Below are 27,583 nucleotides of genomic sequence, written 5' to 3' on the forward strand. Positions count from 1 at the left end.
AAAACAGCAGTTATAACTTTAAACTTCTAAGGGATAAATGGTCTTTATTTAGGTAGGCTTCCTTATAAAAATAAATAGCAACAGAGCCCCTGTGGCTATCATCAGTGCCATGTACTATAAGCACTAAAGTAATTAAGAGGAAATGATTCTACAGCCTTTAGCTTATTAGTCAAGTCTGTTTCTGTCTGCATGACTCTCTTTAATCCACCATCTCTTCTGTTTTAAGCAGGCATTTACTATATGTTATGATATAAACTAAATCGTTCACTAGTGTAACAACTCATTAAAAGTATAAATCAGTCCTCACTTCCATGATTTGCCTCCCTTTAAGGCATAGACAGTAGATAATTCAAACTGAAAACAGTTTTTTTATGTGAAATCATCTGCAAGGTCATAAATCTATAAACCACGGCAAAAATTTGAATATTTATGTATTTGTTCTGTATCACTAAACAGTATAACTATAAATTTTTTTTCCACATTCAGATAACTGCTATAGGTATGAGTGCTCAAGTGAGGCCACACTGCCTTTAACCCTCATCTAGAGCTATTGGCCTTTTACTATATATTTAATTGGTTCGCTTCATTATTACATAATTAGATAATTAACCAGAAAATCTCATTACCTGAAGAAAACTAATGAAAAAGTGTTCAGTTGAAGGAATCCCTAGGCGTTTACAGTGTTATACATTTACAGTAGTATTTTAGATAGTTGCTAAGGTGTTGCAATGTGGTTGCAGTAAATTTACTGCAGTAACCAGGCAGGCACTGTTTTGCTGTAGTATGGCAGGTGGTTGCTAGGATGATAATAAATAGCTTTTGTGATATCTAGGCAGGTTCTTAAACTTTTACCCATAATTCAAAAATGAACCATCACTTAACAATCATTGCATTAAAAAAACAGCTGTATTCAAGTACACCATTCCTGATCAATCCAACCATTCCAGAGATGGAATGGTGTCGATAACTTGACAACTGCAGGATCATTTAGCAGACATAGATCCATCCTTCTAAAAAAGAAGCAGCATATAATTCATATAAAAACAGTAGTGTGCATTTCTGACTTTCTCTTTTTTCTATTAGTTTTGATGTCAAAAAATGATCAAATATGAAGAAATGGATGGTTTTCTTTTCATTAATCAAACCTATACATGTAAAAAACTTTTCCTCAAATTCAAAACATGATAAAATCTCTCAGTCTACTTACAAACACAAATGTGGTAGCAAGTAAAACTGCAGAATTCACACTCTGCTTTTCTCCTTGTGTTAATGATCTATGAGTGAGAAATGATCCAATTAAATAGAAGAGGGTTTCATGGCATTAATGCCTTACGTATAATGTCAATATACTCTACTATATTTTCATTATTTAAGAATACCGCACTAATTATGAAACCATTTCCACAGTTCTTGTGCTGGTGTTGCTCACAGAAGCAGTCTCAAACTCTGTAATGAGGGATGCAACAGAGAATAGGCAAGTTTATTACTCGCTTTAGCACCATTTCACAATAATAGCACTTACGGTTGACTGGGGCAGATCTAACATGACAGATTACTTCTGCTGCCGCTGTTTGTCTATGGAGATTGCATGGATGTGTGCTGGATTTTATACACCTCTGTTAGCAGTGGGTGTGGCTTAAAACACCTGAAAACAGCTGTCAACAACAATGATCACCACCATCATTCCTGACAAAATCAATGCAAAATCATGCAAACGAAGTTTACAAATTACAATGGAAGGTAAAATTACTGATTTTCTCTACAACTCTATTTAGGCCCATCAGTGGTTTCATGTGTCTCTTTATAAGCTCTGTTTATTTCTAGTTAATGTTAAACTATATATTTAAACTAAGCCTTACACTATCATATACACTATCATAAAATCTTCAGTTGAGCCCAGTAGTAAGCCTAGACTCTCATGCACAAAGACAGGTGGTGCATTTAATAACTACGCTCAGTATGACACAATGAAGTCAACACATCAGTGGAGTGGGTTAAAGCATCTACACCTATAATTATAGTAAATAATGACTCACTCCTTAGATTGGGTGAACATTTGTGAACTGATTTTAAATGACAACACAGTGAACACGCCTAATCTTAATACAAATGTCTCCTCATTAAACCGTTCTGTAAATAAATAAGATTGCTTTCTGAGTGTTTATGAAAATATATGAGTGAGAATGGCAGATCAACACTGATCAGGAGACCTGTCATATTTTCTTTTCAAGTGGGCATGAGGAGACATTTAATCCTACTTATATCCTTTACCCATCCATATGCAGCATCAGTTTTACACAATAAACAAATGCCACCAACAGGCCTGAAATAAACATTGCCTTCAAACAAATCATACATATACACACACCAGAAATGTCAAGACTAATGTCAGCAAACTTCAGAAACCACTTATTATAGATGTAGGCTAGCGGTTAACAGTGCACAGCCGTAGCTGGAGTAAAGCATAATGGTCCTCTACTGTACTCCAAACAAATATCACCATGTATTTTACTAGAAGGACCTGACTGAGAGTGTCAGAGCCTTGTCTTAGACAGCCAGGCATGGTCCATTAACAAGAATACACATCAGAGCACTTCTTAAAATCTTGGTAGTGAGGGCGATGATAACTATGATACAACCACAGGCTTTCCCTGACAAACGGGGGTGTCAAACGTACAACCTGGAGGCCGGGACCAGCCCGATTATCATTCTTACAGGCCTCTAGATGAATTTAGAGACCATGTCCTGAATTAAAATCTTCTCTGTGGACCATAATTGACAGTTTGCAAAACAATGTCTGACACAATGCTCCACCAGTCAGTGCTTAGCAGCTGCCTCTGAGCGCTACTTTTTCTGACAAGTCAAAGCAAACCTGCAGTGAGAATGGTGGTGCCAGTTTGAGGAGCACACTCACAGTGTAGTAATAAAACTATGAACAAATACTAACAAGCTTTACTTAATTCAGGTTAGTGTATCTGTCAACCGATATAACCTTGCAGATCAATGTAAAAAACAGTTAGCTAACCAAGATTAGCTGCCGACTGCATCAGACAGCTTAATAAATCAGTCAGGTTAAGCAGGACTGTACAGCACTCACATTTGTGATCAAAACATTCTACGTGCTAGGGGTGGGAATCTCTTGGCACCACACGATTCGATTTGATTCGATTCAGTGGGCTGCGATGCGATTATAAAACGATTATTGATGCATCTTTTTTTCTATACAGGATCTCTTTGTAATGATTTTTGTTGAAAGGACAAAATGTCTCTTCTTAACATTTGGGTTGTGACTCCTGATCTAACCTGGCTTTAATGCAGAGCCGGTCGGATTTCTCGCTCATCCAGTAGTGCTTCTGTTGTGCCGCCACAGACGGTCCGGGCGCTGCACTTACCCACTTCCAAGTTCTGCCCTTTGCGCTCCGTCAACATTACGGTATGAATTAAAATTTAGAGAATCGATTTTGGACATTTATGAATCGATTCAGAATCATTCACGTCCGCATCGCGATGCATCTAAGAAGCAAGCTTTCCCCGCACCCCTACTGCGTACAGATGTTAATGCATTTATTATTTGTTTCATCAGTTTGTTCTTTCAGGATTTAGTTTTCAGATAAATGACTATAAAATGTATACAGCAACCACACACAAACAGAAAAGCACTGTGGATGAACAGTGATTTCAATTTAAAAAGTGTGTTGACAACTCGCCGGAGAGTGAGAGAGTAGGTGTGCAGCAGGGTGAGTGAGTTTTTTTGGATAGCAAGGTGGTAAACACAAACAAACTCACACTGAATTTCTCTATAATGTCACACATTTAGAAGGGGAAGAAAATTGTAAAAAAAATGCTAAGGATATGGTAAAGACCCTGTAAAGCTTTAGTAAGAATCACTGACGTCTTTTAAAAATTCAGTTTTGGTTCTAGGCAATAGAAAGGTACATACTATAAGTATACTGATGTTTGCTGTGGCTTTTATTCTAACCCTTGTGTTATTTAAAGGTGTTTCCAACCTATTTTCCTGCTTAACTACTTAGCATTACAGTAAAACTGAAAGAATGGTGTGGTATGTATCACTTTGTCTCCCCCCCCCCCAAAAAAAAAAAAACAACTTAAAATGATTATGGACATTTCAGCATAATGTAGTTACATTTGGTTCTTAACCCTACTTTACCCAAAAATGATGCTTTGAAGACTGTAACACATTTTACTCTTACTCAATTTAACATCTTACTCAAATTGATTACCTAGAATTTGGAGTACCGCACACTTTCCTGGTTAAAACCTAGAACTTAAAGGAAAGCATTACCCAGCAGTCTATTGTATGTAATATCGTGTTTGAGCTTCATGCCACCATAGCATAAAAGGTGACTTCACGTCATAAAACGTGCAATATTTATGGAATATGTGGAAACATAAGACATTTATCATTTCATACAATTTTGACAGAACCTGTTTTTTTTCTGTAATTTGCCAATATAAGAAAGTGACTTACTTACTTGTTAAAACTGTTCTGGTTTTTTTTATTGTCTGCATCCCAGCGATCTACTCACTGAGCACTTTATTAGATGCAGCTACCTCCTTTCGAGCCTCATTGTTCATGTTCAGCTCTACTTATCATGCAGATGCTCACAGTAACTCTACAATTACAGACTGCAGTCCATCTGTTTCTCTGCATACTCTGTTAGCCCTCTTTGACCCTGTTCTTCAGCGGTCAGGACCCTTACAGGACCACCACAGAGCAGGTATTATTTGGGTGGTGGATCTTTCTCAGCACTGCATTGACATTGACATTGACATTGACGTGGTGGTGGTGGTGTGTTAGTGTGTGTCGTGCTGGTACGAGTGGATCAGAAATAGCAGTGCTGGTGGAGTTCTTAAACTCTTTGTCCACTCGTCCACTTGTTGGTCAACCCTGTAGATGTAAAGTCAGAGACAGAAGCTCATCTGTTGCTGCACAGTTTGTGGTCACAGGATGCTGCCAAACAGATACTGTTGGTTGGACATTTTTGTTTGATGGACTATTCTCAGTCCAGCAGACACTCCAGCAATGGACAAACAGTGCAGCGTGTAGGCAGGTGTACTTAAGGTGCTCAGTGAGTGTATATCCTGCTCAGCTAGCTCAGAGACCCTCCTTGATAACGTGTTTCACTCAAAAATATGGCATGATATGAAGAAAGAAAAATCTGCTGTCACTTCCAATTCACGCTAGCTTTAAATTGTGATTTAAAAAATGAATTTTTCAGCATAGTTATGAGCATATTTACACATAATTGTGTGATTGTGTGTGTTACTGTGTGACATTCACCCTGTGCTGTTAAGGTAGTTTTGGCCGAGGCTGCAGCTCCGCGACACTGTGGCAGGGTTGAACCAGAATGCAGGCAGGCAGTTCCCATCTCCTCTCCGTTCATAGCCATAATCACTGCAACACAGACATATTCATCTCACCATATATATATATATATATACATATGTATATATGTATGTGTGTGTGTATAATTTCTACCTGCCAAATGATTTACTTGTTAATGTACGATGGATTAAAGGATGCAACAGGATTTATATTAAAGCGTCTCAATATATTACACCTACACACAGACGTATAGACATTTATTTTTCCGTTTGTGCGTCAGTCTGTACTTCACTAATCTGCTCATTTATTTGTAGTCATGCAGTCATTTTGATGGACCTACTCTACACTGTAAATTCACATGTTTAGATTTTAAATTCTTGTCCGTAACACTTTCAACTATTTGAAGTCGTACTCGGGAGCTTACAAGCTTACGTGCCCAGGTACACTGTGCAGCCAAAAGTATGTGAATATTTGAGTGACACTTTTGTGGGCTTGTTGGAGATCCCATTTCAAAACCATGGGCATTACTATGGAGATGCCCCTTCACCCTTTGCAGCTACAACAGCCTTTAGGAATGTTTCCAAACGCATTGGGAGTGTGTTTGTGGAAATTGTGCCCAGTCAGTCAAAAGAACATTTTGTGAGGTCAGGCACTGATGTTGGATGAGAAAGTCTGGCCTTTTCCCAAACTTATATAATAAGTTTAAACTATATGACTTTCTAAGATGTCAATGTTACCACAAACTTTTGAGAAAAACTTGTGGGAAAGGTGCCACTTTTAAATCCACTGAACTCTTCAGTGTGACCTATTTTGACGTCAGGGCTTTTCTATGAAAAAAATGTCTGTATTCTTATTTTAAACACTCAAACAGCTCCATCAAGCATTTTGTGACATATTTAAAAGAAATACAGGAAAGTGTTTGTTTTAAACATTTGGATTTAAGGTGTAGGATATACACTCTAATGCTTGCATTACAGGGCTCAGTTTTAAAATGTTCAACAGGACTTGTGGAATACAAATATACAGGTGCTATTAAAATGATTATACACATTTAGCTCCAGCCTATTAATGTTCAAGCAGAGCCACTGCTTGAAAATAAAATTGTGGTTTTTGGTTCTTAAAACATTAGTTGGTGTAATACAATTAGTTTATGGAGGTTTGGGGGAGTAAAAGTGGTTATTTTAATGCTTTGCTCCAAATGACTCCTATAAAGCCAGAGCGGCTTGGTCTAAAGATTACATCAGGCTATAAGCTAATTTTCCCCATGATATCCAGTCATTGTCTTCATTTATTTTCCTTATATGTAATATAATCCTTGTAAAATCGCAGTAAGTCTCCAGACCGCTACTGTGCTAATAGCCCTTCAACTAGCTACACCTGAGTATTTTAAGCATTTACTTTCCTTGTTTTGCATCATTTTTATTTGACCATATCCTTCAAGTAGCCACTACTATGAATTATTTTTTGATAATGAACAAATTAACAAAACCAATGAATAACAAACTATCCCAATCAAACCCCTTCCAGTTATGGTGGCGTTCAGGCACCCAAACTTGGCCACTGCAAAGCCTTATGACCGAACAACCACTTAAATTTAAAAAAAAAAGAAGAGAAACCACTGTTGTATCCCTAAAAGAACCTTTCAGTGGTTCAGTGATATATGAAGAGTGAGATGAACCGTTTTTGTAGTTTAAGGAACCTCCACATAATGCAAAGCTATTACACCAAGTAAGGACTTCCTTTTGAGTCGGAGAAGCGGCTTAGAAGATGTGTGTAATGTGGTATAAAACACTTATCTAAAAGAAAGACGAAATGCAGAACACATTCAGTGGAAATTGCTAAACTGCAAGGACATGATTCATTGTGGACAACAAGGTACAATATTCTCTTTCACTTATTGTGCTGAAGTCCATACGATTTACTTCTTATGGGTTTAATACAATGTCCACGTCTGTGTTTCTATTAAACTGATAAATGAACCCCTCTTTTTTTCAAAACAATTCACATTCAAAACAAATCCAGATCAAATACATGTTTACCAGGCCATCAGAATATTGCAGAAAGAGCTCAATCTATCTGGGCTATTAAGCTGGAAACTGACATTACGCTGTGTCCATCAGAATAATTATGGCTATTAATGTTTCACAGATTGCCTTTCATCCACTTCAAAGTCAATTAAAAGTTCTGTCCAGTTTAATTGGAAATGCCAACAAAATTGGTTTGCTTTCAGACCACATGTTTATATCATAAAACGCAGGACACGTATTGATGAGCTGCATCAATGCGGCCAACAGGGGGGTAAAAAAAATAGAAAGAAAAAGAAAAGGGAAAAATGTTCTGGTGGAGAATCTAATGGATTCAAATTGACTGCTGCAGCTTGACCTTGTACAGAAAGAATTAACATAAAAAATGTACTGATGCTTTGCTTTATGCTGTCATTTGTAGATAAATATAAAAAAAAACACCACCAAAGAAATTTGCATACAAATTAAATCTGTTTAGGAGCTCGTCTTTGCACGTTGTCACGAATGTTGCCAGCACCCATCACCCACAAAACCACACCAAAACTCTTCTTTCTGTCCAGCAGACTTTTACAGGAACAAATCAAAATGTTGCACTGTTTTTTTTTTTTTTTTAGCTTTTTGAACTCATTGTTTAAGATATTTTCTGTGGGAAAACTTCATCTGAGGCTGTGACAAACCTCAAAGAGTGCAGATGTTGTGTGACGAATCCATTAGCAGGTGAAAAGTGTTTATTGCACTTACACCTTAGTTAACAGTATTAGTCTCATTCTCGTTTTTTCTTGTACTCAGCAGCATCATTTCTATAAGAACAATTTGCTAGTGAATCTATTATTACTCTAATAATGTAAATAAACGAATGAATGAATGATCTTTTTACAAGCAAAGTTCATCAGCTTCAACCATCTATGTGATTGTCTATATCCACTCAGACCTATTTAGGTTTTAAAGGGGAAACAACAGCACTTTATTTACCTGGTCTATCATATCACTTCTTAAAAAAACTAAAAAAAAATTTAATTGCTTACTTCATTTGAGCACAGCAGCTGTCCTTTGCATTGTGTGAAATTTTTACATTGAATGGACCAATGAGAATGTAAATGGCTTAAAATCTGTTTACCTTAACTTACATTCAAATTTAAGAACATCAATGCCTTTTCCTGAAAAAAACAGTATTATGGGGATAGTTTTTTTTTTTTTTTTTTTTTCTTTTCTGGACAGCGATAACATAAACATCAACTATAAATGTTAAGTTTGTTTTTGCATTGCAGATAAAAATCTATTAAATATGTGTTATTAACCTTAACTTTCCTAGCTTTGTCTCTTTCACTGTAACCATAACCTTAACTTTAACTCAAAACCTAAACATAACCCCAACCCCAAACTTAACCCTTAAACTTAACCCTGAACCTGGTTCTCATCTTAGTGCTAGTGCTAATGCTATCAAGAATCAGAAGTTTGTACATGAAGCTTGTCGACAGTTTGAGCATCTGAATGCTATGGAAATGAAGTGGGATGGAATAAGAAAAACGTGCATTATTATTGCTGTGTTATTGCAGTTTATAACAATATAACTTAAATTGTATAGGTCAGTTCTTTTATTTGTTTGCACCACCATAAACAAAGGTAGTAAGAAAGAAGAAAGACGTGAAAGTAAAGCATGTAAATCCATCATGTAAAATCATTGGTTCTAGGGGTGAAATTTGACAGTTTACCTATTAAACTTTATTATGAGTAAAGTGACTTACGACTACAGCTCTTTTAGGGTTGTGCTGGGTGATTTTTAAACAGTGGCTCCTGTATGCAGTAAAATCAATACAACACTCTCTCTCTCTCTCTCTCTCTCTCTCTCTCTCTCTCTCTCTCTCTCTCTCTCTCCCTCTCTCTCTCTCTCTCTGAGCTGTTCCTTGCCCAGCGTGTCAGCTTTGGATGGCTTCTCTGAAGGATATAGCTGTGGTTCCACGTATGGCGGCATATATCTTCAGGCTAATAACAGCGCTGAGCATCAGAGAGAGACCATTCAATCCTCTATAACGCATTTTTAAAGCAACTGTTTTCACTCACCACTCAAAGTCATGAGCTCTACATATACAGGGTTCAGCCGACAGGATCCTGGACGAGTCCTTTCCCAGCATGCAGTAGAGGCCCGGCCGACGCTTCATGTAGATCTGTTTTTGGCCCATCACGCACGGTTCACCCTGAAGAAAAGACACGATTGTCAAAAATATGGCAAAATGAATAATACCAGCCAATTACAGAGGATTATTGCAGCTCCACTGGAAGCTTCTAATTGACTAGCTGATGCATCAATCATAGAGATCCAAGCGATGCTTTGATCAGGACGTTCATCTCTTCAATTACTGAAGTTCTTAGACTTTCTCCACAGGAATCAACAGAGATTCATTGTCTGTTGGTCTGCTTTGGCTGAGTTTTGTCAAAGCACGTGAGGTACCAGTGGTCTGAGCTAGTAATTCCATGACATATAATGACTGTACTCTTAAAAATAAAGCTTCATAAATAGATTCTGGGGCTTGGACATATGGTTCTAAGAAAATCTTTAGACTATATTATTTACATTATGTGTACTTATTTTTTAAAGTATGATTTCTCAATGTTGATATAACTTTCATTTGATGTGTAAAAGCATCATTTAAGCGATACAGAAATTTGTAAACAGATGAAATGGAATGTATTTCACATTTTAATTTCACTTTTTATTGCTACTCTGATTGAACCAAGCTTACTGATCAGAATTCCAGTCTGAACATGCTTCCCTGCTCACTCAGAAACTATCACAGTGGATCAACAATAGAGACAGCATTGAGCTGCTTTTATTCAGTGAAAGACGACACAGTAGCACTATGCTTCAATTCTACATGAAGTCAGGAAAGCCCTTAAATGGATAGGTGTCTCTAAGCTTTTGACTGGTAGTTTAAGTGTGTCTAAACTGTTCACTAAAGTGAATATTCCAAAAGGTGACGCATTTCCAATTATTATAATGATCACACTTCTTCCTTCACCCTTAATTACATATTAAAGCTTTTTATTCAGTAACTACTGGGACATCATGGTAAACTGTTTGAGGTATTTTTTTTTTTTTTTTTGGTCTGTGGTATTTAGGTATAGATGTAGCCAAGTGAGCTCTTTTATTGGTTAGGACTTCAGGAGCTGAACTGAAGGCCTAACGTCATTGGTAAGGACTTCAGGAGCTGAACTGAAGGCCTAACGTCATTGGTAAGGACTTCAGGAGCTGAACTGAAGGCCTAACGTCATTGGTAAGGACTTCAGGAGCTGAACTGAAGGCCTAATGTTATTGGTAAGGACTTCAGGAGCTGAACTGAAGGCCTAACGTCATTGGTAAGGACTTCAGGAGCTGAACTGAAGGCCTAACGTCATTGGTAAGGACTTCAGGAACTGAACTGAAGGCCTGACGTTATTGGTAAGGACTTCAGGAACTGAACTGAAGGCCTGACGTTATTGGTAAGGACTTCAGGAGCTGAACTGAAGGCCTAATGTTATTGGTAAGGACTTCAGGAGCTGAACTGAAGGCCTAATGTTATTGGTAAGGCCTTCAGGAGCTGAACTGAAGGCCTAATGTTATTGGTAAGGCCTTCAGGAGCTGAACTGAAGGCCTAATGTTATTGGTAAGGACTTCAGGAGCTGAACTGAAGGCCTGACGTCATTGGTAAGGACTTCAGGAGCTGAACTGAAGGCCTGACGTCATTGGTAAGGACTTCAGGAGCTGAACTGAAGGCCTGACGTCATTGGTAAGGACTTCAGGAGCTGAACTGAAGGCCTGATGTCATTGGTAAGGACTTCAGGAGCTGAACTGAAGGCCTGACGTCATTGGTAAGGACTTCAGGAGCTGAACTGAAGGCCTGACGTCATTGGTAAGGACTTCAGGAGCTGAACTGAAGGCCTGACGTCATTGGTAAGGACTTCAGGCGCTGAACTGAAGGCCTGACGTCATTGGTAAGGACTTCAGGCGCTGAACTGAAGGCCTGACGTCATTGGTAAGGACTTCAGGAGCTGAACTGAAGGCCTGACGTCATTGGTGAGGACTTCAGGAGCTGAACTGAAGGCCTGACGTCATTGGTAAGGACTTCAGGAGCTGAACTGAAGGCCTGACGTCATTGGTAAGGACTTCAGGAGCTGAACTGAAGGCCTGACGTCATTGGTAAGGACTTCAGGAGCTGAACTGAAGGCCTGACGTCATTGGTAAGGACTTCAGGAGCTGAACTGAAGGCCTGACGTCATTGGTAAGGACTTCAGGAGCTGAACTGAAGGCCTGACGTCATTGGTAAGGACTTCAGGAGCTGAACTGAAGGCCTGACGTCATTGGTAAGGACTTCAGGAGCTGAACTGAAGGCCTGACGTCATTGGTAAGGACTTCAGGAGCTGAACTGAAGGCCTGACGTCATTGGTAAGGACTTCAGGAGCTGAACTGAAGGCCTGACGTCATTGGTAAGGACTTCAGGAGCTGAACTGAAGGCCTGACGTCATTGGTAAGGACTTCAGGAGCTGAACTGAAGGCCTGACGTCATTGGTAAGGACTTCAGGAGCTGAACTGAAGGCCTGACGTCATTGGTAAGGACTTCAGGAGCTGAACTGAAGGCCTGACGTCATTGGTAAGGACTTCAGGAGCTGAACTGAAGGCCTGACGTCATTGGTAAGGACTTCAGGAGCTGAACTGAAGGCCTGACGTCATTGGTAAGGACTTCAGGAGCTGAACTGAAGGCCTGACGTCATTGGTAAGGACTTCAGGAGCTGAACTGAAGGCCTGACGTCATTGGTAAGGACTTCAGGAGCTGAACTGAAGGCCTGACGTCATTGGTAAGGACTTCAGGAGCTGAACTGAAGGCCTGACGTCATTGGTAAGGACTTCAGGAGCTGAACTGAAGGCCTGACGTCATTGGTAAGGACTTCAGGAGCTGAACTGAAGGCCTGACGTCATTGGTAAGGACTTCAGGAGCTGAACTGAAGGCCTGACGTCATTGGTAAGGACTTCAGGAGCTGAACTGAAGGCGTGACGTCATTGGTAAGGACTTCAGGAGCTGAACTGAAGGCCTGACGTCATTGGTAAGGACTTCAGGAGCTGAACTGAAGGCCTGACGTCATTGGTAAGGACTTCAGGAGCTGAACTGAAGGCCTGACGTCATTGGTAAGGACTTCAGGAGCTGAACTGAAGGCCTGACGTCATTGGTAAGGACTTCAGGAGCTGAACTGAAGGCCTGACGTCATTGGTAAGGACTTCAGGAGCTGAACTGAAGGCCTGACGTCATTGGTAAGGGCTTCAGGAGCTGAACTGAAGGCGTGACGTCATTGGTAAGGACTTCAGGAGCTGAACTGAAGGCGTGACGTCATTGGTAAGGACTTCAGGAGCTGAACTGAAGGCGTGACGTCATTGGTAAGGACTTCAGGAGCTGAACTGAAGGCGTGACGTCATTGGTAAGGGCTTCAGGAGCTGAACTGAAGGCGTGACGTCATTGGTAAGGACTTCAGGAGCTGAACTGAAGGCCTGACGTCATTGGTAAGGACTTCAGGAGCTGAACTGAAGGCCTGACGTCATTGGTAAGGACTTCAGGAGCTGAACTGAAGGCCTGACGTCATTGGTAAGGACTTCAGGAGCTGAACTGAAGGCCTGACGTCATTGGTAAGGACTTCAGGAGCTGAACTGAAGGCCTGACGTCATTGGTAAGGACTTCAGGAGCTGAACTGAAGGCCTGACGTCATTGGTAAGGACTTCAGGAGCTGAACTGAAGGCCTGACGTCATTGGTAAGGACTTCAGGAGCTGAACTGAAGGCCTGACGTCATTGGTAAGGACTTCAGGAGCTGAACTGAAGGCCTGACGTCATTGGTAAGGACTTCAGGAGCTGAACTGAAGGCCTGACGTCATTGGTAAGGACTTCAGGAGCTGAACTGAAGGCGTGACGTCATTGGTAAGGACTTCAGGAGCTGAACTGAAGGCCTGACGTCATTGGTAAGGACTTCAGGAGCTGAACTGAAGGCCTGACGTCATTGGTAAGGACTTCAGGAGCTGAACTGAAGGCGTGACGTCATTGGTAAGGACTTCAGGAGCTGAACTGAAGGCCTGACGTCATTGGTAAGGAATTCAGGAGCTGAACTGAAGGCCTGACGTCATTGGTAAGGAATTCAGGAGCTGAACTGAAGGCCTAACGTTATTGGTAAGGACTTCAGTAGCTGAACCGAAGGCCTAATGTGTGAGGTTAACCACCATTAACATAATTAGGAACTGGCATTAGAATCAACCAATCACTTTTTGATTTCCAATGGGTGGGACCATTTTTTCACTATACATTTGTAAGCTGGTGCAAGAACCTCCCATAGTACCATTTCATCCCAGAAGCTTTTTTGTTTGTTTACCTGATTGTGTAGATGCCATGTTTGGAAGTCTCCTTCAGCACACCGCTTAGTAAATAAAGACTTGTAGTCTATTTTGATCAGCTGCCATTCCGACCGATCACTGAAGTGTCCGAAAAATCTGTTGATGCAAATGTTAGTTTGATCAAGGCAGAGCTTTTGTGAAAACTGACATGCAGAAGGTCCTCAGGTGGCCAGTGTTAATAGAATAATGTCTAAAAAGGGAAAACAGATGAACTCCCTTAGAGAGACCAGCTTATGACAACTGTTGTCAGTTAAATGGGTCTATCATGTCATGCAAAGAATAATTAATCTTTCACATTTAATGGAGCGTAAGGAAAGTCTACGTGAGCATAAGACACCTTTGATTAATCTACTCTTGTCAGCCGAATATGAGCCTTTGTGAAAGACGGCGTGAGATGGTGAGAGAGAGAGAGAGAGAAGGAGAGACAGCGTGTGTGTGTGTGGGGGGGGGGGTGTGGGGGGGTGTGGGGGGGGTGGGGGGGTGGGGGGGTGGGGGTTTGGGGGGGGGCCTTAGTGGAGACAGGTGTTGAACAACAAGCTAGTCTTTCACAAACTCACGTCAGTATCTGGTTATCCATGCCCGGCTCCACCAGAACTCCATCCACAAATAGCGGCATGGCTGAGAAACTGTGGCGTGTCCACTGCCGTCCTTCATCAAAACTGATCCTGAAATGACCATTCCACAAAAAAGATTTAAACACATAGCACCTCACACAGGCCTCCAAGTGCTGTGTATAAAAACATCTGTTCTTTAACTTTTAATACTCTTTCCACAGAGGGTGTCCTGACCAATGCTTAGAATTAGCTTTGGGAAGCCTTGCTGAGCTACTGTTTAGATGAGCACACTGGGGAGTGCAAGCATCGCTTTCCATCTATTCTTTCTTTTTCTTAAAGTATTATCTGTGAGTATGTCGTCTTTTAGGCCATTATTTTTATTTGTAAAGTCATACTAGTTATCCCATGCTTGCAACACCACACTACACTATGTAAAAAGCTTGATGGAATGTGATCGAATAACATTAAAAGAGCTTGTCTAGTGTGTGTATGTGTGTGTGTGTGTGTGTGTGTGTGTGTATATATATATATAGCGAGACATGCATACGTTTTAATAAGTCTGGCTAGACCTTGGGATCATGCATTGTGTTGTAGCGTACTTTCAGTCAATGCAAATTTGTTAGATTATTTTTTTAACATTTCTACTGATAACTAGCACTGAAACTTCTATTTTCTTCTGTTTTAGTTTCAAACTGCTTCCATTAAAAATGCTTGAAGGCTTCTCTGTCTACTTTTTGGAAGTGTTTAACTGTGCATAGTGAGGACATGAGGGCAGAAGAAAGGTTATTTTGAGCAATGTCCTGACAGAAACACTGTACATCATTGTCAAGATTTCTAAATATTTAACACCTTTTATTCACAGTAACATACTGTATTCATCATTTTAAATACACACTATTTTCTACACACTAAGAATTGTGCAAATTAACAGTGCATTTGATATGTTGTCACTACTTTTTCAATTCATGTTAAATGTGTTAAAATGAGGATGAAAAGCAACACAAGATTTATGTCCTCTGCATGTAAAAATATTTCTTTTTGTTTTTTTTCATGACCCAGGTTTGGATAGGTGTTGTGAAAACAAGGGAAATAGCTTGTCTTGCTGCTCTGTATTTGCTCTGAGACTCTCAAAAGGTTTATTGTGGATCAATAACCTTGCAGGGTTTATAATTAATGCTTGCAATGCATTGAAGTGATAATGGTAGTTTTTTTTCCCCGCATTTGAATTTACCCAGAAGTAAACAGATTTAGACATAGAGCTAATTTAGTTTTTAACAGATGGCCTTACATACATGCAAGTAGCTACATAGTTTGTGTGAAAAAAACAGCTAATTAAAAACTATGCATGAAAAGTTAATGAAGCCTCCAATGTGAGTTACTTTAAATGCGTACATAAATGACTGTACCATGCTTGTTTACTCACATGTCACTGTGCCTTCATTAAACTACTTATAAAGACAATTATAAATAATGAACAGATCATGTTGCAGATAGTGGAGGATTTGTTTGAAAATGACTCAAATGGATGGAGCTAAATTCTGAATAAGAGGGAACTAAATAAACACCAGGACTGTCTGTGCAATGCATCTGTATCAATATTAGGGGCTGAGAAAAGATCTGAAGGTGTCTAGTTGCCATGGACCCTGGTGCCTCACTGTATCTCCCCTGGTAGTTATACCACTGTTCATGACTACTCAGTGTCCTTAGATTTATTGTACCTACCTAATAATTTATAGTAGCTATCCATGAATAAGTCTTAAAATGAAAAGCTGAACAACAAGTCTAAGGGGTTTAAGGGGTGAAACCTCATAAACTGGAGCTGACACAGAGTAACGCCATTGCTCATCTCATCCCCAGATCAAATGCAGTTTAGGAGACCACACTTTCTGAGTGCCAAATCACACGCAATTAGATTATTTAGCTTGAGAGGGGAAAACAACTGCTATCAAGGCTTGAAAAGATTTTCTCCAAAACAGCAAGAACAGAAGTTGCTGGCAATAACAAAAACATGTTATTTTCTGCCATTTATCACTTGTAGCTCATTTGAAGACATTCTGAAGTGCTTATTCTATGCTTTCCGCCAATGCCGCATTTGACTTTGTAGGTAGGAGATATTGTATTTGAATCTGATGAAGAACTTGTTGTGTGTACAGTCCTGTTTTGCAGAAAGAGCAGCCGTCCTGTATGTTGCCGCCACACTTTTGTAATTTGCTGACATCCAGACAAACTGAAAGTTAGGGCCCTTAAAAGTGTCGGTCCAGGATGTAAATATAACTGATCATGTAATTATATCAGTAATGAGTTTATTGGGTCCTTCTGAAACTACAGGCAGATTTTATATATATTGAAAAAATCTTTATCATGACATGTCATTTATCATGACCACAAACAGAGTGTCGCAGTTAGATTTTCTGCTTTCAGTATAAATGGCACCAAGCATGGCCTCTTACATACACTTTGGCAGCCATCTAGCACATTTAAGCAATAGAACACACAAGAGGGAGCGTGTCATCGTGAAACAACATCACGGCTGTGATTTGGTCACCATAGATCATCACAGCCATGATGTTATACCGATAACACACTCCGTCTCGTGTTCTACTGCTTTAATACAGCAGTTAAATAAATAAAGGACGAGATTAATAAACTGGTTCCTGAACGCGGCGTTTAACACGTTTTAATGTCCAGCGATTCCTTCCGCCAAATTATAGTTCCTTAACGAGCGGCTTGTTGCTACGTCAGAGTAACGAGCTCCGCCCACTCGCTGCTCAGCCTCCACACAGACCGACTGACCGTTTGGGAATTTAGTGTCGTCTCATCTTCAGAGTCGGACCAAATCGGCTGTCCGTCAAATTCTAATCTTAAAAGTGTCCGTTTTCTGTTTGTGCGCAAAAGTAAGAAGTAAAAACCTTCAAATAGCTCCAGTGTCTCCTAGCAAAGTCGTTCCTTAGCAACGGCGTCTCAGTGATAGTGATATTTTGGCAAAATATCAGCATTGTTCAGCTTGCATGGCCGGAGCTAGCTGTTGCATAATTGTTTTTAACATCAATAAGATTTAAATTTTCTCACTTTTTTTATTATCACTTTTTGGTGAAACGACTCAATAAGTGTGATTCAAAGTGCATTACATGCATTACTTATACGCACTAGAATGAAAATGTAGAAATTATTCAGTACGAAAAGATTTTTTTGCTCAGGTTTCCACTGACAGTAGTTTAGATGTTATATCAGTGGTAAGTGTCAAATTAAGGATATATAAATGAGACATATTTTTGGATAAAACTGACTTAAATGGCTGAGTAACAGCAGTATGTTTTGAACATTTACAGCCATATTCAAAAGTTTGGAGCCCCCTGGTCAAACTACTTGTTTTGTAGATTTTAGTGCACTTTTAAACTTAACATGTTAAAATGCATTTAAAGACTGAAATCACAGACATGGCATAATAATGAAAGTGGTATTTTCATCCATAATATGCTTCATACATTCAATACCGCCTGTCATTTAGCAAAAGTTTTGTATATAAACATTATCAACTATTTTAGATGCTTTATGCTAAAAAAGCAAACATGCACTCTTAAAAAGGGTTCTTTAGTAAACTCAATGGTTCTAAACAGAACCATGAACTCTGCATGGTGAAATGATTCGTCAGATTAATGGAGAATGCGTTGTATATGATTGTATATAGAACCTTTTTTGAAAATGGTTCTACATAACACCAAAAAGGGTCCTTGTATACGTTTGACATCATACCAATTGCAGAACCCTTCTTTGGTGCTGCACAGAACCATTTCCTAAAGGATCTATATAGAACCATATACAACACATTCTCCATCTATCTGAAGAACCATTTCACCATGGAGAGAACCATTTAAGCATGCAAATGGTTTGTTAGGTGTTCATGGTTCTATATAAAATTGTATTTACTAAAGAACCCTGGAAGAACCGTCTTTTTTTTAAGTACATATCCAGAGATCTACAGCTGGGACCTAAATGTGTACCTAGTGCTCTCCACTTCTTAGAGTTAAAGCTTATTGACTGGACCCGACATGAGGATAACACCACTTTCCATCTCTTCCAGTTTGAGAGATCACACACTACAAACACTCAGAGAGCCAAATAACAGATAATTAGTTTATTTAGCTTGAGGGGAATGAAGGAAAAAAACTCCCTATCAAAGCACCAAAAGCGGACTAACATGAAAGATTTCTTGAAAAACAAGGAGGGAGGGAGAAAAAAAAGTTTTAAAAAAAGGAAAAAAGAAGAAGTTTCAAAAGGCTTACATTTGAAAGCAGGTAAACAAATAAAGAAGAAGAGTGGAAAAGGGTGTCTGTAAACTAGGAGGCAAATTCGACACAACAAAACAATAGCAGCACACTCTCACTGATGACAGCACACCTGCGGGAGCCATTAAGAAGAGAAGCGAAAGGTGGGAGAAAAACATGCACAAAAAAACAACTTTAACATTTTGCCAATTGGACTGGATCCCCTCTTATCACATATTGTCAATAACTAAAAAAAATAAGAAACAATGATATTAATACCTTCATAAGGAATGATTCCAGTGTATTATTTAGACCTTTAAAGATCACTGCCTGCATTGTTAAAGGGAGAAGAGAGTCCCATCTAAGTGTTCTATTAAACATACAGAAAAGTTGTGATGAATGATGAAATCCCTCTGGAAACCACTGGATTCGTTGATGAGACCTCTCTGAAGGTTCTTGGTGTGGCATTATATTCCTGTAAGCATGCTCAGTTGTCTTGCATCGGTCCAAAAGTCTTAGGCTACGTTTAAACAGCAGGTAAAAGTGGCCCAAATCTGATTTTCTCGCCAAAACTGTTTTTTTTTTGTTTAGCTGTTCACACTGTTTTAAATGTGACCTGTATGCGCCATCAGTCTGAACACATCACGCTCCCAAACCGACCCGCATGCGCAAAAGAACAATGGTTCACATGGCTCATCCAGAGGTAATCGGTCATGACGGCTAGCGAAGTCGGTCCCGGTTAGGTCTTTTCCAGCATCACAGGAGCGATGAAGTTCCAGTGGTTGTCAGCTGGACTCATTACCCACAGTGTGTTCGAGTTCGCTGTAAAAAGGGCCTGGTATTCGGCCAGGTCCACTTCTGGTTCGTGTCCTCAGGTTGTCTAGACTGTTCTCTGGCGCTGTAGCCTCGGGCTCTTTCGGATGTTTCATTTCACACACAGAGCGGCTGCGATGAGTCGCCTCATTTTTTTGGTACAGAAACATCAGCCTAAATGTTTCTGAGTCTCAGCAGCGCAAAATGATGACCATTGTCAACTTGGACTGACGTAAAAGTGGCATGAATTCTGATCTGGCTGTTCAGATTGAGGCGCATTGCCGCAGATCGGATACGGATCGGATTCCAGTACCACATATGAAAGCGTCTCAAATCGGAATAGAAAATGTCAGATTCAATGCATTTTTTGCTGTTTACACAGTCGCACAGATGACACGTCACATATGAGGAAAAAGATTGGATTTGGGCCACTTTTACCTGCTGTGTAAACGTAGCCTCAGTCTCTCAGGCAGAACTAGTGTTAAGGGGGCCTCATGGTGATCATTTGTGTGGTTTTACGTCATCATGTTTTTCCTTTGCAATTAAGCAGGTTTGTTACTGCACCATTAGGACTGACATATGTAAATTATTTGTTCTGATTGGCTGCCCTGTATTGTGCCTCATTCATGAAGCAGTGCATTCGTGAACACTGTTTATTACTTCAGTGCGGAGAGGGTGGAGCTAAACTGTTGTAGGCTGAATAGGTGGATAAATGTGAATGTGTTGGCTTTTGTGACATCACAAAAGTAGTGCGGATTAGTTTCCGTATACCGACTGCATGAACAGTTAATAGTGCTTTCAAACTATGTCAAACTCATCAAAACATATCTAAATATATTATGTTCAGTATTTTTCCAATCTTTGCCTTTATTACAGCTTCCTCCAAAGTTTAGTCTTAGATGTTGGTTGCATCTCTGCATGTTACTAAATTCTTTAAACAGAACTGTTTAAGAATTTTAAATAAGTGGTGCCATGAACTTCTTCACAGACTTTTTCTATTCAAATCACTATATTGTTCCAAACCCTTGCGTTAGCAGTGTCCTATAGTGACTATGGATAGGTCAGTTATCACCATAGGCTATGCATGCTAGATAAGCTTCCATTCACCAGTTTGCTTTCATGCACTTGACGATTTAAGAGTGACATTGTTCAAGCAGGAGTGCATCGTTCTGATTTAAATGAGACAAGCAGTATCAGCATTGGGTGTGGTGATCTTAGCCCATGTACTTTGCTCAATGATTGATTAAATTTAGAGGCAGAAATCATGACAAAGGGCTGTGCAAAAGTCATTTATTTAATTTCTAAAGTAGCTATTTTTGACTTTTTATTTGTTTATTTAATTATTTATACATTTGTTTTTGTATGCACGGTGTCTGCACTTTATATTCATTACAACTTTTTTCTGGAGACTTGTTTTGTTTTTCCACACCTCCAAAACTCAGTCTTGATAGTTGGTTGCATTTTCTGCTTCTCACAATCCAAATAATCCCGAACACGTTCAGTGATGCTCATGGCTCTATTTAATATGCAAATATTCCATCTACTTCCTTTTCTCTATAAGAGCTTCTTGACAGCTACACATCCTTTCAGACTCTGTTGTTGTTGTCACTTGTCTTTTTTTTGTGTGACCCTTTACCTTTGTGCCAGTTTCCATTACTTGACATCATGACACTTGCTTTCAGTTTTTCAAAGACATATGCAGAGATATTTTCCCACACCTCCAAAGTTCAGTCGTAGACATTGGTTGCATTTTCTGTTTGTTACGGTCCAAGTTGTCTTCTCACAGTGGAAGGATGGACAGAAGCAACTGTTGGAGTTTTCAGATCTGAAGTACGAGTTTATCTGAAGTTCTGTTTATCTGATGGTGATAGTTTTGATGGTCTGTCAGGTCTTCCGTGGTTCTTAGAGGTCCCATTTTCTCTCTCTCTTTTTTGACTTTCTCTGAAATACCTCATAAAAAATGAGTACATCTTGTACTAACCTGGCTTTTTGACTGGAGATAAATCAAATGAAATGTGGTCTTTGGAAAGTTTATAGGGCTGACAGTGTCTCGTGGGCACACAATGTATGTGCACAAACATTAACCTAATTAGAAAGCCCACATAGATTTAGGTTTCCTGGGGCTTTAACTGCAGTTCAAAACACAGTGATGGGCATAGGAGGTTGTGGTTGACAGCTTTTCGGTTCCACCTCGCAGGTGCTAACAGCGACTCACTCATGTGACAAGGTTGAAACAGCACCCTGCATGAATAGTGACACTAAAATTCCCTCGTTACTTCAAAACCTGTGGGCCGAAAGCACCGGAGAGAGACAAAGTGCCGACACACATCCATTACCGGCACGCCTGGGGTGGGCTGTGTATTTGAAATCGTACTAGCGGGGGAAAGACACGATTGCTTTCAACAGACAGGAACTGGTGGTCTACCCAGTTCGCTTGGCTTGCTTAAGAGAAACAGAAATGAAGATTGCACACTTCAGCGATCCTAAAACTAATGCCGGAACGCTCCGGGCGATAAGGGGAGAGGGAGGAGGAAAAAAAAGGCACGAAAGGACAGGCGGATTAAACAGCAGTGAAGCAGAGAGCTAGGGAGCTCCAATTTGAAGAAAGGAACCAATGTGATAACTCAAGGGGATAAGTGGAGAGCTTTAATATGGAACATTTTCTGGCATTCCCATTCACCGTAGAATAGAATCGGATCTGCTTTACAGCTACAATCTTTTCTTTTTGCGGTCTCTTGAAGATGAAGTGATTGACAGCTCGTCATCGACAAGGTGCGCTTTCACATTTGGTACTTCAATGAGCCGAATGTCGTAGTCTGCCTTAAACAATTTGTGCAAATGTTACAAAGCTGTTAACCCTTAGATGCATCTTTGTTTTGCCAACTGTTCATACCTCAGATTGCCTTTCTAACACTCATTGATCCACACATTTTCAGTACATAGTAAAACTGTCAAACATTTTTTTTACGATGACAATGTAATGCAATAACATATATATTTTGTTATAGTTTCTTTTATTTTTCACTTATTTGACGACGTAGAGGGGACGAGATGGAGTGATGTGTTCCCAGCGACCTGAAGTATGCATTTAATGGTCGACTCATTAAACTCTGAGAACCCACTGGAGGATCCAGATTTCAATTCCTCACTCTCGTAACTTGATACCCAGGGTGGGAAATATGATATAATATAATATATAATATATAATTTTTATCGTTTTGAGGAGACATCAGTTCTTCTAGAATACTGAACAGCTGCATGTATCCTAACAGTTTTAGACCAATTATAGAACCTATAAACAGCCATGACCAGTGTATACCACTTTCTATGAATGTCACCAAGCATCTATAAATATATTTATAACATCGTATAATGCATTAATAAAGCATTATAAATACGGTTATACTTGTAAAAATGAATTACACTGAAGTACACTTTATAGCTATATTTATTATACACTATGAATTGTTATTATAATGTAGTGTAAAGTATGTATGTTTTTGTGTTTCAGTAAGTTCTTCAGTAAATACTTCAGCTTGAAGCCTCACTTAATACTGAAGGAGGCTTCAGTACAGTAAGCCTCACTACTTAGAGCGGACAAACAGAATACTTTTTTAATGAACAGAACTGTTAACAATTCATAATGCATAATAAGCATGGCTATAACATGTAATGTATTTTTATAAATATGTATAGCCATTTTTTGATGCCATATGAATGCATTATAACATCTTATGAATGTGTTTATACATAGTTTATTTCTGCATATACTGATCCTGACAGTGAGCATGTAGTATATTGGTTCAGTGGCTTGATAAGGTCGGCACCCCGCTGACTGTTTGTCACTGCTGGTCAACCCTCAGGCCACCCAGATTACTGTCCTGCAGAACAATTCTAACTGGTTTTAATCTCCTCAAACAGATTTTAAATGCACACAAACTTTCATTTTGGAAAAGAAACTAATGACTGAGAGAACTGAGAGAAAAAAAATGAGCTAGATTAAAATAATTTACCAAACTAATTTACAAAGTATAACTAAAGAAAAATCAGTAAACTGGACTGTTTATGGAATTTTTTACTCTGCTCTACTCTGCTTAAACACTGGTGGGCCACCAAGAAAACACTGAGAAAAACGCTAGTGGACTGCCAGCATCGCCATCAGCAGGCCAACAGTTACCCACTATCCTCTTGCTATCAGAGGAATATAATAAATAAATAAATAAATAAATATCTAAATAAATAAACATCCATTCCAATTTCCATGGAAATAGGTGCATATGTATATTTAAATAATAGATTTAAATAAAATACTTTCCCCTTTAATGTTGCCTGACACTGTTGACTCTGTGTGTGAAATGCTGCGACTATGCGTTGAGCTGCTAGTGAGCAATGATGAGCAAAAAGGGAGTAGTGCAAATCCACTGCTGTGAAAACAATTCACACCTGTCCACAGATATTTAACCACTTGTAAATGCTGCCTTGCTTGCTCACCTATAAAGACAAACATTCTATTTGTTTCCAGTTCTGTAATTTATAAATTTGTAAATTAATAAATACACTGTTCTATCAGATGTTCCATCAGCATTTTTAAAGAAAACAAAAGCACAGTACAAAAGCACTGGGGCCTCCAAAACATTTAGTCCATTCTTACTTGTTTTACTTACTTGTCACTTCTATTTTTGTGGTGTTGTGATGTTATATGGTGTATTATTTACACACACATTAGCTTTGTAGCATTTTTTAAAATCAAATATTATATTAATAAAAGTATTGTAGTTATGGAAAAATGTAAAAATAAAGCTTACTCAGTACTTTGTCTGAAAAAAAAAATAATATGCAACCCTTCCCTCATGTGAAGGGTCTTCAGACTTCAGAAAGATTCTTAACTTTTGCAAATGTTATTTACAGAGGTGATTATTTAAAGAAGCATCCACTGAAAGTGAACCATAATGGTTCTTATATGGCATTACTCTAAAGAACCCTTTTTGATTCCATTTGGCACCTTTTTTTTTTGAAGAGTATAATTCATTGTAATATAAACTGAATTATAAACTTACACTGTTAGCAAAAAGGGTTCTATATAGTACCCAAAAAGGGTTCTTAGTGCTATGTAGAATCTCAAAAAAGATTATTTTAAAAACCAAATACAACAGATATTCAAATTGTTCTTTGAGTTTTCATAGTTCTATATATACCATTTCCTCCAAGAACCCTTGTAGAACCCTTTTTTAGTGTAGAGTGTTTGAGATTAAGAGAAACAGAGCAGTGTCTGGGAAATGAAGCTTTCACTAACTCAAATAAATCTGACTCAGCACCCTGTTGCTTTTTAAAACGCCTCATTTACACGTACCACAGATGCCTGGTGGGGACTGTGGGCTGTTTGACTGCAAGCAGCGCTCCTCCTTTGTCCAGGAACCAAACATTGTGCTCCTCATCAAATATCTGAGGGAAGAGGGCGAAAACTCAGCTCAGAGCCCCAGCTGGATTCAGTTAGAAAACAAATTGTGCGGTTGTAAGATGCTGAGCTACTTTTAGAGATCAAGTGAGAACTACTAAGACTGTTAATACCCAGTACATGGTTCCTGAGTAGCACATCAGTAGGATGTGGTCGCTTTGTTATCTTACACAACTGATTAGGCTCACAACAGTCTTGATGGATAGCTAATAAGCTAAAAGTATGCCAGCACAGGGAGGGCATGCAGGCCCCTGACTGGGACTACTCTACCAGAATATGTGGTTTAAAATACATTGAACACAATCATCATTTATTATGTTGTAGATTGAATGAGATTCGCAAACTCGGGGACTGCATAAGCTAACATTAATAACATTGTTATTTTGCTAATTCAAAGCTAATAAGCAGAACCACAAGAAGAGAGTGACTCAACATGCACATGCCACATACCTGTCTCCAGCTATTGCCAGCGTCTGATGATATGAACATGCCTACATTATTGTAGGAAAGCTCAGAGCCAATGTTTCCTAAGGAAATGGGAAAAGCAGAAAAGATGCTTAATTGTTAAGGGAGAGCATAATCAAGTGGGAAACAGTGAGACGATAACAAAGTTAATCACAAGTAAACAAACAGTTGTTTTCAAAAAAGCAGGGTTGCGAATAAAAACAGAACGCAATGATGTGCAAATCATACAAACCCTACATTTAACTGAACATAGTACAACATATCAATGTTGAAACTGAGACATTTTATTGGCTTTTGAAAAATATGTGCCTGTTTTGAATTTGTGTCAGCAACATGTTGCACAAAAGTTGGCACAGGGGCATGTTTTTCACTGTGTTGTATCACTTCTTCTTTTACTGCTTTTACTCTGTAAGTGTTTGGGAACCAAGGAGCCCAGTTGCTGTAGTTTTGAATGTGAAATGTTTTCCCATTCTTATTTGATACAGGATTTCAGCTGCTCAACAATTTGGGGTCTCCTTTGTCGTATTTTACATATAGATTTAATTTTTTTTTTAATAATGCACCTAATACATTCAGTGGGTGACCGGTCTGGACTGCAGGCACCCAGGTCCAGTTTTGGGTGAAGTTTAACACCCGGACTCTTTTATTATGGAGCCATGCTGTTGTATTACGTGCAGAATGGGGTTTGGGATTGTTTTGCTGAAATGAACAAGGCAAAGCCTGAAAAGGATGTCTGGATGGCAGCCTATGTTGCTTCAAAACTTATATATATATTTCGTTCAGCATTAATGATGCCTTCACAGATGTGCAGGTCACCCATGCCATGAGCACTAATGCACCCCCATACCATCATGGCTTTTGATCAAGACAGTCCCTCTCCTCTTTAGCCTGAAGACCAGGGCGTCCATGATTTCAAAAATTTGGACCACTTACATCACAGGACACTTCCACTTTACCTCAGCCTATCTTAAAAATAGCTTGGGCCCAGAGAAGTGTTTTTGGATCCTGTTTATATATGGTTTATTTAGAGTTTTAACTTGCCTATGTGGGTGCAGTGACGAACTGTTTTCACTGACAGAGTTTTTCAGAAGTGTTTGAGCCCATGCAGTGATTTCCACTACAGAATCATGTCTGTTTTTAATGCAATGCAGCCTGAAGGCCCAAAAATCACAGCCAGTGTAGGTTTTCAATCTTGTTCCTTGCATACAGAAATTTCTCTGGGTCCTCCTAATGATATTGTGTACAATAGATTACAAAATCCCCAAGTTCTTTGCTTATGTTATTCTTGAATTGTTGCGCTATTTGCCTGTGCAGTCTTTCACAGAGTGGTGAACCTCTCCTCGGCCTCTCTGGGAGGCTCTTTTTATACCTCATGTTACTGACCCGCTGTCATGTAACCTAATTAGGTGTGAGAGATTTAATAAGGTGTTTTGATGAAACGTTGTTGGCATCAAATTCAAAAGGGGCATATATTTTTTTCACAAAACAAAGTTTCTCAGTTTCAACATTCGAAATGTTGTTTTTGTGCTATTTTCAATGTCATATAGGCTATAAATTATTTGCACATCATTGCATTCTGTTTTTATTTACATTTTGCACAGTGTCCCAAGTTTTCTGGAAACGGTTGTATTTGCCCTGTGCATGTGTAGAGATTTTCAGAATCAACAATTGAATCAGCAGTTGATTTAATGGCTTAGAAATTGTGCAAACAATCTGAAATCCATCTAGAAATTATGACCAATAGTCCATGCGTAACACATTGGCATGAAACATAATGAACTCATACAGCCTTTTCAGCAGACTGAACACAAGTGATGGCCTGTTAGAGTTTTTACAATGGCCTCTGTCTGTAGTTGATGAGGGGTCTCGAATGAAGATGACTGATCTTTTGACTTTGGTATGGTAAGCAACATATATTTTCCTAGGAGAGTAGTTTATTTTTGAACTGTATTGCATTCATAATTTTGAGCTCAATAAATTGGATCATTCTCCAGCAATTGCTTTTTTCCCCTGTTGTTTTTTTGTAGAGCTTTTACTCTGAACAGTGGTTCAAAATATTTTATTTTCTCATTAAAATCACTCAAGTTATACTGTGCAAATTTGTCACCTTAATTTCTGAAGTATTTCCATGCATTGCTCCACTTAGACTTGGATATTTCACTAAATGTGAGATCACTGAACGTTTCTCTGAGGCACAATATTTGTCATCTATAATGATTTATTCATGAAATAGTGCAGCTTTCTTGTATTCAGTTC

At 39.1% G+C, this 27,583-nt stretch overlaps 1 protein-coding gene across 1 annotated transcript in view; it reads right to left on the reverse strand.

Annotated features, from left to right (window-relative positions):
- sorcs3 (sortilin related VPS10 domain containing receptor 3) overlaps positions 1 to 27,583 on the reverse strand; it is a 424,538-nt gene that overhangs the window by 47,911 nt on the left and 349,044 nt on the right. Inside the window, exons 12-17 of the mRNA XM_017724487.2 lie at positions 25,313 to 25,389; positions 24,758 to 24,849; positions 14,333 to 14,440; positions 13,754 to 13,871; positions 9,433 to 9,566; positions 5,303 to 5,416 (exon numbers count right to left, since the gene is read on the reverse strand). Coding sequence (XP_017579976.1) covers positions 5,303 to 5,416; positions 9,433 to 9,566; positions 13,754 to 13,871; positions 14,333 to 14,440; positions 24,758 to 24,849; positions 25,313 to 25,389 — 643 coding nt within the window. The remainder of the gene's footprint in view (positions 1 to 5,302; positions 5,417 to 9,432; positions 9,567 to 13,753; positions 13,872 to 14,332; positions 14,441 to 24,757; positions 24,850 to 25,312; positions 25,390 to 27,583) is intronic.

This window comes from Pygocentrus nattereri, chromosome 12 (genome assembly GCF_015220715.1).
Source record: "Pygocentrus nattereri isolate fPygNat1 chromosome 12, fPygNat1.pri, whole genome shotgun sequence".
NCBI lineage: Eukaryota > Metazoa > Chordata > Actinopteri > Characiformes > Serrasalmidae > Pygocentrus > Pygocentrus nattereri.